At 42.4% G+C, this 12,259-nt stretch overlaps 1 protein-coding gene across 1 annotated transcript; it reads left to right on the top strand.

Moving 5' to 3' along the window:
• The first annotated feature begins 1,723 nt into the window (after window positions 1-1,723).
• Window positions 1,724-8,262, top strand: TRIML1 (tripartite motif family like 1). The gene is made up of 6 exons (XM_027600158.1): window positions 1,724-2,257; window positions 2,501-2,596; window positions 3,804-4,034; window positions 5,514-5,536; window positions 5,728-5,825; window positions 7,712-8,262. The coding sequence occupies exons 1-6, from the start codon at window positions 1,832-1,834 to the stop codon at window positions 8,260-8,262; spliced, it is 1,425 nt and encodes a 474-aa protein (XP_027455959.1). The 5' UTR covers window positions 1,724-1,831.
• Window positions 8,263-12,259: the final 3,997 nt, after the last annotated feature.

Below are 12,259 nucleotides of genomic sequence, written 5' to 3'. Positions count from 1 at the left end.
CGGTGATGCACCATATCCCTATTGTAAGGCTTATTCTAATGATCCTAGTCAGTGTTGAAGTCTCCTTCTAGGTTTGTGTGGGAATAACACACTGAATGTAGGTGGTAGTTCATAAATCCTTTTTCCAGTGGAGGCAGTTAGTGTTATTACTGACTTTTTTTTTTTTGCAAGACCCTTACTTAAGACTAATTCTTAAACACTATTGTGAAGCTGTACCTCAGTTACCAGGCTAGAAGTTACCCAAGCAGTAGAGGTTCCATGACCCCAATCTGGTGCTACTTCTCCATCTAAATTAGGATAACTCTACTGTGTTTTGTTGTAGTTGTTTGTTTTTTGTAAATTCTCATCTCAGTAATTCACAAATGCTACACAAAGGACATAGGATTAAAACATTTGGATCAATAACTTCAGAAAGGTAAGTTTTGACTAGGAGGAAGGAACATGGAGAAAAACCATTTCAGTCCAGAAAACCTCTTTTTACAAAAGTTCAAGATGAGAAAACACCCAACATCCTGTAGGAGGTAAGTGGGAAAGAATCAGTGCGAACCACGAAAGTCAGAAAGGAATCAACGAAATAGTATGGGTAATGGAGACCCAAGGATGGTTGTCAGTGCCGGAGCGTGATAGGCTAAGAACAGAAATAAGGTATGAAGAACTTAATGGGAGGGTGAAACGAGCTCGACTCCCAGGAGGAGCTTTTCAGTTTGTACTTTTCTGGCAGACAGTGAGCAGGTGGTGGGCCATGACAAGTACTGCTTCCTGAGCACATGGCAATGCAAACTCACAGGTTAGGGCACTCATAATCTCAGTGGTCATTGTACACAGTCTCTATACTATATATTTATTTTTTCATAGTTCTAAAAATGTCTGCACACTGGATTTCTGTTCAGTAAGAACTGACAGGGGGTTTAAGAAGGCCTAGTTTCAAAGCGTGAAAATAAGTGAACAAAATTATATTTATATAAAAGTACAATTTTTTCCCATCCAGTCCATAGTGTTGTGGACTTTTGAGGCAATTTCCAACAAGAATGATGTTTTATATGCTTTCTATGGTAGCAGAGAGGTGAGTATCATGGTCTGTAGGACAGTAAAATAAGTATAACTCTGGTAATCCTTTGTCCATTTAAAGTCAGGGAATATTTCAAGGAACTCATTCTCATTTTGTTGGGATGAATAAAATTAAATAAAAGCACACAGTACCTCATTAAGGAGCAAAAAGATTTTAGGATTTGGTCAAGCACATAAAAGGGCCTAATGAGAGAAGGAATATATGTTAAAATTTTCTGCCTTCAGTTGCTCAACTAGATTCAATTAGTGGAGTTTTCTAAGATTTGGACCATATTTCCAAGTCAGATATTATTAGAGATCATCATAACTTAAATCTCTGTACTGGCTTACACCAAATTACTTAAACTTCCAACCTAAAATCAATGTACTTAAATGTTTTCCTGGTGCTATATATTTATACACACACACACGCGTGCACGCACGCACACACACACACACACACACACAATAGCCCACTCTTGAAAGGAGAACTGTGTTAGGAGCAAGTACCCTCAGTATCCAGCATGTGGCTTGCACAGTGAGAGATTCCTTAAAAGTCTGGGGTTGATGATGAACCCAGTGTACAAGGGTTCCACATTAAGTCATAATTGGCTTTGTGTTGGGAGAGTATGTGTCAATTGGTGAAATCAGGCACAGAGGAGAGTAAGAGTTTCTCGTATCAACAGCGTAGCGACTGATCACCCACGTGTTACTCAAAACAAAAGAACGCCAGGGAGGACTTTTCTAATCCCAGAATAGATTATTCTGGCGTGATCTTGCCTTGATGTCTTTCTTGGAGAAAACGTCTACAGCAGATCTGATGGAGAATCTGAGGGAAGAACTGACCTGTTTCATCTGCTTGGACTATTTCACCAGCCCCGTGACCACTGAGTGTGGGCACAGCTTTTGTCTAGTGTGTCTCCTGAAGAGCTGGGAGGAACACAACACTCCTTTATCTTGTCCTGAATGCTGGAGGACCTTGGAGAGCCCACACTTCCAGCCCAATGAGCGTTTGGGGAGGCTGGCTGGCATCGGCAAGCAACTCCGATCCCAGGTGCTGCAGAGTGAGGGCGAACAAGACAGCTACGGGAGAATGCTGGCAGGCACGAAGGTCTTCTCTGAGGATCAGCAGGGGGTAAACATTCTCTCAAGTCAATGTCATGGAGTAAACAGATCGCATCCCTCGAGTGAGGCTGAGGAGCGTCACAAAGTAAGATTGGCTGCTCAATATAAATCTCAGAATACAAATCCTGTTCCATCCCTTATTCCCATAATATTCTCTATTGGTGACAGTTACGGGTACTGGTCTCCAGGCACCAGACCACAAACTTGGTGTGGATCCTGCTTCACCCTTTGTGTTAGATCCCACTCATCTTGTTTTTATTGGTCTTCAAGGCTTCTTCACAAGCTGGTGCTCTGCTCATTTGCCACAGAGAATTTGTTTCTATTGCAGGAGAAACTCCAGGAAATCCTAAATCTTTTGCATAGAAAGAGAAAGGAAACCCAGGTTATATTAACCCATGAGAAGGAGAGAGTAATACTGTGCAAGGTCAGTATCTGTCTTACTTCTGGGTCTTGTAGATGATTCTATGAGAGGGACTAAAGGGATACTTAGTGAAATACCAGGGGAAAAAGACAAAAATTTTTCTAATCACAGTCCTACAATATGCAGTGTCCTTATTTTGGACTGCTTCCTTCTGCTTGTCCACCTGGGAGTCCCAAGACTCAGTTAAAACAATTCCCCCATCCCCAGGCCTGCTTATTTATTTTTTTTCCTTCTTGATCCACCCGTACAACTTGATGGCTACCTCTATTATGGCTCTGATTATAATTATTTAAAATTACAAGTCGGGGTGCCTGGGTGGCTCAGTCGGTTAAGCGGCTGCCTTTGGCTCAGGTCGTGATCCCAGGGTCCTGGGATCAAGCCCCGCATAGGGCTCCCTGCCTAGCGGGGAGCCTGCTTCTCCTCCTCCGTCTGCCGCTCTGCCTACTTGTGCTCTATCTCTGTTAAATAAATAAAAATCTTAAAAAAATAAAATAAAATTACAAGTTATAGACAACATAGGATGAAAATCCATAGAAAAGGAATATCTCAAACGCTTTGGGGAAAAAAGAGAGTGCAAATAAAAAAATAAAGACAAAAGGAAATAAAGGCCAAATAATAGTCTGGATTAGTACACCTGAACAAATACTTGAGTTAGTCACAGATTTGAAGTTGAGGTGTCTAACAAAGAGCTAACTGTTTAGTTAGACATTTAAAAAAATGTGTGTGTATCTGATTCTCCCAATATGCTGAGTTCTTAAATGGGAGTATTTGTGATGTGCATCTCCATTTCTGGATGCGATCCATTGTCTACTTTCATTGGATATTTATTAAATAAATGAACACATGCTTTTTTCATATTTTTGTCCTTTATTTATTTATTTTTTATCGTGGAATGGATCGCCACCTGTCATGATTTATTTATTTATTTTTTCCCACTAGAATGACAGCCTTCTGGGAGTAGGAATTTTGGTTTTGTTTACTACTGTATACATATATACCTTCTAAAATATCACACTATCCACCCAATTACTTAACACAATATATGTTGTGTGTCAGGCTTCAAAACTTGTCACAGCAGAACTCTAGGATTTTTGTAAGGATTAAAAAATCTACATAGGCATTTCTGCTGCTAACTTTATTATGTCATTCCTGTTTGTGTATGTGTGCGCACATGCCCGTGTGTGCCCGTGTGTGCGTGTGTTGGTGGCAGGAGGAGACAAAGGCCTGTAAACAGGTTGTTGTGTCAGAATATGGAAAAATGCACCAGTTTTTGAAGGAGGAGGAACAGCTACATCTCCAGTTACTGGAAAAGGAGGAAAGAGAGAACATGAAGAAACTAAGGGACAATGAGATCAAGCTGACCCAACAAATAAGAAGCCTGAGCAAAATGATTGAACAGATAGAGTCCACGTGTCAGAACTCCATTATAGAATCATTTGAGGTAAGAATATTGGGAAAAATCAACGGAATAACAACAACAACATGTAGTAACCCATACTTTTTCAAGCCACGCAAAATAAGTTTTTCTTTATTTCCCTGAGAAACTAAGTTCCGGTCCCCAAATAGTTTTCCTTTTTTTTTTTTTTTTTTTAAAGATTTTATTTATTTATTTATTTGAGAGAGAGAATGAGATAGAGAGCACGAGAGGGAAGAGGGTCAGAGGGAGAAGCAGACTCCCTGCCGAGCAGGGAGCCCGATGCGGGACTCGAACCCGGGACTCCAGGATCATGACCTGAGCCGAAGGCAGTCGCTTAACCAACTGAGCCACCCAGGCGCCCCCCAAAATAGTTTTCCTTAAGAATTAATATTCGGGGCACCTGGGTGGCTCAGTTGGTTAGGCGACTGCCTTCGGCTCAGGTCATGATCCTGGAGTCCCGGGGTCGAGTCCCGCATCGGGCTCCCTGCTCGGCAGGGAGTCTGCTTCTCCCTCTGACCCTCTTCCCTCTCGTGCTCTCTATCTCTCATTCTCTCTCTCTCAAATAAATAAATAAAATCTTAAAAAAAAGAATTAATATTCTATAGTATAAATAAAGTCTTGAGGGGACAGAGAAAAAAAAAAAAGCCAGTGGAATACCTAGCCAAACCAAGCCTGATGATGACTCCAATTTCTGCTCTGTCTGCAACTTCAGCTTCGTCAGTTATTTTCAGTCTAAGGAGCATGTCCTAGGTGTTGCTGCCACGTTACATTTCATCTTCACAAAGACCCGATGAAGTTAATTGCTGTTATATGCACTACAGGTGATTGTCTACGATGCGGGTTTATAGTGGCACTTGTTTAATAACGCAGACTCACGGCAGTTAGGAAATTTGCCTGTGAAACAGCTAATCGGTGATCGTATTCTGTACGGAGCCCATACTCTTCACCGTCTTTGCTCTTCTGCCTTCCTGGGCTGCTACTGCATTCTCTGGGACCTTTGTCAACACGCGCTGTGGGAGCTGGATGCAACTGCAATTCTTCCGCCTCCTCCACGGGCTCCACAGAATGCTGCTCTTTGGCTTAGTGATTTTCCAGCAAACCACTCCCCCGGCACACAGGCTTAGCCTCAGCACTTGCAGGGCCACTTCCTTTTGCTGATTTTTGACTCTCTCAGGAGAGCAAGAGCAATACTTGGGCTCCTTCCTCAGCATCAGGTTCTCTTGACAAAGTGACGGTGTGAGGAAAGAAAAGGACAAGGTGGTCTAGTCATGGTGAGAACCCTCTCCCATTCATAGGAGGGCCCCCCTCCCCCGCCCCGCCCCGCCCAGCCCCTGGCGGAAGCTGGGGATGTTTTTCTACCACATGCTCGCCCACGCAAGGCGTTCTAGAGCCACAGAAAGTGGATTCTGTGAGATTTCCAAGTATTAGATTCTGTCTCTGGATTCTGGCTTTGCTAAAGATTGAAGTGCACCGATACTAACCCTCTTTCCTTTATACCCTCAGGATGTGAAAGGCACACTGGAAAGGTAGGTGTGCATTCTGTGTTCGGCTGATACAGGGGTGTAAGTTACAGGGCTGCACTACTGCGGAGATCAGGTTGTGAGAGTGGGGATGAGGGTGTCCAGCTGTTGGGGCCAAACGAGCGGGACCCTCATGTTGGGGCAGGTCACGCGGTCTGTGCGGGGGACACAGAGTGATGGTCTCTGCCCTCTTGCAGGACTGAGCCACTCTTGCTTCAGTGTCCAGAGGCCACCACCACGGAACTGACTCTCTGCCGCATCACTGGAATGAGGGAGATGCTAAAAAAATTCAGCAGTAAGTCGGCCTGATGTGTCCAACCTCCAGGGATCTGTGGAGTTCGGGGTATACTAAGGAATGCAAAACTGAGCTTTTAGGCAGTTTCCTCTGACAGAGACTATTCGCCATCTGGGTGCCAGGCTCTCAGCAAAGGCACCCTGAGTCAGCAGGAAACATCAGGGAGGGCGGGGGCCGCAGACCCTCTCTGCTCTGGAGCAGACAGAAGCAGACCAGATCGATGGCTGATCTGCCTTTGTTTTCCAAGGAGTCCTTGCACTTCCTTTGTTTGTTTTTATGGTTCTGTTTTGTCCATTTCTTCCCCTTGCTTATACACACACACCTCCTCAGGGGTTTCTGCATTTCTACCTCTGTTCTTGTCAGCATAAAATCTACTTAAACTTTTAGTCCTAATGAGGCAAAATTCAAACTATCCTTTTATTTTTATTTTTATTTATTTATTTATTTATTTTTTAAAGATTTTATTTATTTATTTGACAGAGACAGACAGCGAGAGCAGGAACACAAGCAGGGGGAGCGGGAGAGGGAGAAGCAGGCTTCCCGCTGAGCAGGGAGTCTGATGTGGGACTCGATCCCAGGACTCTGGGATCATGACCTGAGCCGAAGGCAGCCGCTTAACGACGGAGCCACCCGGGTGCCCTCTATCCTTTTATTTTTAAAAAAATTTTAAAGATTAGGGCCCCTGGGTGGCTCCGTCGTTAGGCGTCTGCCTTCGGCTCAGGTCATGGTCCCAAGGTCCTGGGATCCAGCCCCGCATCGGGCTCCCTGCTCAGCGGGAAGCCTGCTTCTCCCTCTCCCGCTCCCCCTGCTTGTGTTCCCTCTCTCGCTGTGTCTGTCTGTCAAATAAATGAATCAAATCTTTAAAAAAGTTCTTTAAAAAATTTTTAAAAGATTTATTTATTTGACAGAGAGAGACACAGAGAAGTGGTGGGGGGGAGGGGTAGAGGGAAAAGGGACAATCTCAAGCTGGCTCCACGCCCAGTGCAAAGCCGGATAAGGGGCTTGATCTCAAGACCCTGAGATCCTGACTTGAGCCTAAACCAAGAGTCAGCTGCTTAACTGACGCTGCCACCCAGGTGCCCCTCAAACTATGCTTTTAGAATGCTCTAGGTATTTAGGCTGGCTAAGACCAAGACAGGTTAGCCTTAGTTTTCAACTTTTACCTTGTTGACAATTTGACCTTCACAGGAAGGTCTAAGGAGCTTTGGATTCAGTAGATATTTGATAAGTGCTTCCTATGTGCCCTGCACCATGTTTTTTCAGTTCTAGGCTTTCTTACAGTGATGAATAACACAGGCTTGCCTTTGCTTTTATAGAACTTTCAGTGTAATTGAAGAGACAGACATTCATCTCAAATAATGAGTGATGATTAGGATTTGATCTATAAATAAAAGTATGAAATTGTGTGGTAGGGGCACTTAGTCTTATCTCGGGGGTCAATGACAGTTGGAGGCCTCCTCTGTGACCTCCGCTCAGAAGAACTCCAGCTGAAGAACCACAACCCACCTTGGCTCAAGTGAATACAAATGACAGAGTGCGCCCTGTGTGGATAAATAGCTCTGAGTTTTAGACCTGTGCTGTAAACAGAACAACTTACATTCATTCCATTGTATCAGAGATTCCCCTTCCCTCTCTCAGGCAGGCTAAATGTCACCATCCCCATGACTCACACCTGTGTCTTTTTAGAAATTTACTCTTGGTGTTTGTGAAATAGTGCAAGAAGGGCTCAGAGATTCTGTTCTGAGCAAAACAAAAATCCTCACCACACTCACCTAAATTATATTTTTAAAAATAGGATGGGAAACTAAGAATTTAATTTAAATTCCACATATATAAGAGGGTTTTCAAGAATGCAAGGGAGGTTTTATTCTTTTCTCCTCTTGCAGCGGACATAACTCTGGATCCAGCTACAGCCAATGCTTATCTTGTCTTGTCTGAGGATCTGAAGAGCGTGAGACACGGAGGAATCCGACAGCACTTACCTGACAACCCAGAGCGATTTGATCAGTCTGCAACTGTGCTCGGTGCTCAGATCTTCACCTGTGGGAGACATTACTGGGAGGTGGAGGTGGGCAACAAGACTGAGTGGGAAGTGGGCATTTGCAAGGACTCAGTGAGCAGAAAAGGCAATCTCCCAAAGCCACCGGGGGACCTCTTCTCACTCATAGGCTTAAAAATTGGAGATGATTATAGTCTTTGGGTCTCATCACCTTTGAAAGGTCAGTATGTCAGAGAGCCTGTGCATAAGGTTGGTGTTTTCTTAGACTATGAGTCTGGACATATAGCATTCTACAACGTGACAGATGAGTCCCTCATCTACAGCTTCCCTCCAGCCTCTTTCCAAGAGGCTCTCAGGCCTATCTTCTCCCCTTGCCTCCCAAATGAAGGGACAAACACAGGCCCGCTTACCATCTGCTCACTGAACAGTTTTGTCTGAGGAAGATGCCCCCGAGCCTTCACTAAGGATGAGGTCTAAGACCAACAGAAGATTATGATGAATGCATTGACACTATTAACATTGGGTGATCTGAAAGGAAAGCCACTCCCCTCCCCCCAAGAGTTTCCATTAACTTGAGCCACCATCAACAGCCAAATTGGACAACCAACTTTCAACACCATAGAAGGCTGATCATATACTGTCTTTAATCAAATTCATTATTTAGACTGCCCCACATATATGCTGGTCACGAAAACTATAGAGCTAGAATGCACCCTTATTATCCCTGACCCCACTGTCATAGGCCAGTTTTATAAATATATGTCTTGTTTTTGAGTGTATTTATTTATTTGACTCTAAAGAAGAACTCTGCTATTTGAATGTGTCTTTGTTCTATGTGCAGAGCTTTGCATACTGGGGCAATCCTAACTCCTCTGGGGCTGGGGCTGGGGCTAGTTTGGGGGCAGGGAGATGCACAGGTCTTCTTTTCAGGGTTGGTGAGAAGGACCCATGACTCAGCCTCCACTGAAAAGGTGCTTTTCTTCCCATCCCATGGGGCCTGGAGTATCTGTACTCAGGAAGGCTTATGTGTTCAGAATGCTGCAAATATAGGTGCGGATATCATCATATCATTCATGTTACCATACCCACAAGAGGCTGGAACCTTCTGTGAATATGTTCAAAGATCACAGAGCAAAGTCTCTTTTCAATAAATGTATCAAGGCTGTGGGTGCCAAATGACTTCACTGAATTTTTTATAGGTTATTTTCTGGGCTTTTGCTACTTGCTAAGAGCAGAAGGCTTTTAATCACTGGAAGGTGAAATCAAGTCTACTCCCTATCCCCAGGTGCTAGGGTTTGTGACAAAGTTTTGTGAGTCGACCTTCTTTTGGCTGGTCTCAGATAACCTTCTGCTGGAGGTCTGAGCTTATGCTCCCCATTCTTAGTGCTCCATGCCTGCAGGGTTTTTTTTGTTTGTTTGTTTTTGTTTTGTTTTGTTTTTTCCTCCACACGTTTGTTAGTGTTTGTTTGTTTTAATTCTTCCTTCTTGCTCACATTGCAGAATGGCACCCATCACAGAGGGTACCCCTTACTGTCTCTTCCCACTCACAGAAGTCACTGTCCATGTTTTCAGTCTCAGACAAGAAAACTGATAGGAGTTACAACTCCAAGATTATTAAGAAAAATGTTTATCACAGATTTAGGTCTTTAAATGAGAGACTAAGCTGGGGGAAGATTGATAATTGAATCTGTTAATAAGCATAGAAAATCACAGGGAGGGAGGTAAGTAAGCGAGGGAGGATCGCTAACCGCCTTTATTTTAGGGTTGGTGTTCAACCTTCTCATTAGTCTAGATCTGCTTTGTCTTTCAAACTTATGCATCTTCATCTTGTGCCCTCACAGGCAGGGGAGCAGATCTGAACTAGACTTTGGGTCCCAAATCATGGCCTCTTCTGTTCTCTGTATCCACTGTTTGCATTTTCACCCTGACATCACATATACTTAGAATCAGAGAACTGCAGAGGGGAACCAATCACACTCTTTTGGAACAATTTGTAGCTGCTCCCCATTTTTTTTTTATTAAATTTGATTCTTGATTTATCACCTCAAAAAGCTAAGAAACAAATCATGAACAGCAAACACCAAATATATTTGGACTGTATCTTTCTCAATTACAAAATAAACCCACATTGATTTTTTTAAATTTTAATAAATGAATAGACAGATCATACATTTTAACTTAATGTGCATTATATTAAATTATGGTGTAACTGAGGTGATAGCTTCTTTTCTTCCCCTTTGTCCCAGAGGGGTTGGTATTATCGAGGAAACCAGCCTATTTTTTTCCTCTGGCAAAGTCACCCCATGCGGATCATTGTCTGTATGGGCCTGCCTCCGATCAAGTGTGTAGAGAAGATTGAATCTCTATACTATTTTTACCCTGCTGAGTTTGCATAAACCACCATGAAAAAGTTGCAAGAAAATTTTCACCCAAGGCTCCCCGACATAAACTCTAAGCCAAGCAGATGTGTTGGTGGGGATGGGAGGGAGAGCAGTTGGAATCAGCAATTGAGAGGGGCACTCCCTTGCTTGGCAAACTCACCCCTTGCATTGTTCCAGGGCCTGGTCTCTCTGCCTCTGCCTTTGAACACTTGACAAAGACATTTTCTCAAATATGAATGGCGTCCCACATGGGACCTGCCACCATTACTCAAGCTATCCCCTTTCTCTCCTATTAATGCCTCGTCTCCTTCCCAAATCTGTCTTCTACCCCTTCCTTAGTGGAAGATTTCCCCAGGACATAGCAAGTCACAAGTAGCCTCTTGTAGTGCACATTACAACATGGAATCTAGAATCCTGGCCATTTCCCTCTCTACCTATTGGCTAGAGGAGAGGGGGTATGTTGACTCCTGAGGACAGAGGACATCAAGAGTGATCTCCCACACAGGATTGCCATTTGATTTTTTTCATTTAAAAAAAAAATTGTCTTTGCTTGTCCTAGAGTACTTTTAAATAAAATATGATAGGGCTCATGGGTGGCTTAGTCAGTTGAGCGACTGACTCTTGATCTCAGGGTCCTGAGTTCAATCCTCATGTTGGGCTCCACACTGGGTATGGAGCCTAGTTAAAATTAGTAATAAAAATAAAATAACAAAAATAAAGTAAAATATTATACCTCTTTTGCCCTGAAATCTAATTAACCAATAAAACTCCATTAACTCTTCAAATGAGGACTTTATCTACCCTCCTGCCCTAACTACCTCTTCCCCCAACAATGTAACTTTGACCTGTTATGCTTCCAGCACTTACTTCGGCACCTCATATTACTTTGGATTACTTTACAAGGCCCTCTTAGTGATGTAACTGAGCAGTGTGCCCAATCAACCTTTCTCTATTCTTGAATTTCTCCTTGTGCATGTAACTTAAAGGTGTGGGAACAGATTAATAGTAGGTCCCAGTAGGAAAATTCAAGAATGATAAGATGTACAGGGATAAAATTTTAAAAATTACATATGATCTCACTACACAGAGATTACCAATGCCTATATTATGGTGTGTGTCTTTCTAGTCTTTTTCTATGCATATGTATTTTAAGCAACATGAAAATTAATATCTTAATTTTATATTTTGAGCTTCTTATATTTCTTCAAAGTATGACTTTTTATTCCTAAATATATAAGCATGTATTTTCTAAGAATTAACCCATTTTGTTAAATTACATTTATTTTTACATTCAACATTCAACAAATGATATTATTTGGTAAATTATCCATGTTAAAAATTTCCCAATTAGTCTTATAATGTTCTTTATGGCTTTTTTTTTTTTTTTTTGTCTTCCAGTATCCAGGAATAATATAGGATCGTGCATTAAATGTAATTGTCTTGGAAAATATGATTTTCAATGGCAGTAATATTTCATTATATGAGTGTCCCTAATTTATTTAATCATTCCTCTACTGCAGGACATTTAGATTGTTCTCCATTGGTAGCTATTATAAATGACACTGTGATGAATGCACATGTACATAAACCTCTGGGTGTATCTCTAATTACTCACCAATATGTCTCCTGTAGTCATGTTTGCAGGTTATACCTTCCCCTACAAAAGTTTTATGTGCACTGCAGGTAGTCCAAAAGCTTTTACTCACTGGCATTTCCACGCTGAAGATACAGACACACAGTTTTGAGACAGGTGAGAGAACGTGTTTTCCCCTTGCCCTATGGTTTTGCCAGAAGCACTGCATTAATTTCAAAAAAACCCGTCCTGGGAGGAATTGGGCAGTAGTGCTAGGGTTTTGAAATAAATAGCCCTTAGCTGGAACACTTAACTTCACTGCAAGGTAACTGTTTCCACTTTGACAGATTCTTTTAACTCTCTGAGCCTTTGTTTTCTCTTCTCAAAAATGTGGAAAATAGGTATGTGTTGTGATGATTATGGGAAAACACAGAAAAGCAATTAATCCATGGTGCATGATGAATTTTTTTCAGTCCCCCCC

Source organism: Zalophus californianus, chromosome 2, assembly GCF_009762305.2.
Source record: "Zalophus californianus isolate mZalCal1 chromosome 2, mZalCal1.pri.v2, whole genome shotgun sequence".
Classification (NCBI taxonomy): Eukaryota; Metazoa; Chordata; class Mammalia; order Carnivora; family Otariidae; genus Zalophus; species Zalophus californianus.
This window is presented reverse-complemented; position numbering and strand designations above follow the sequence as displayed.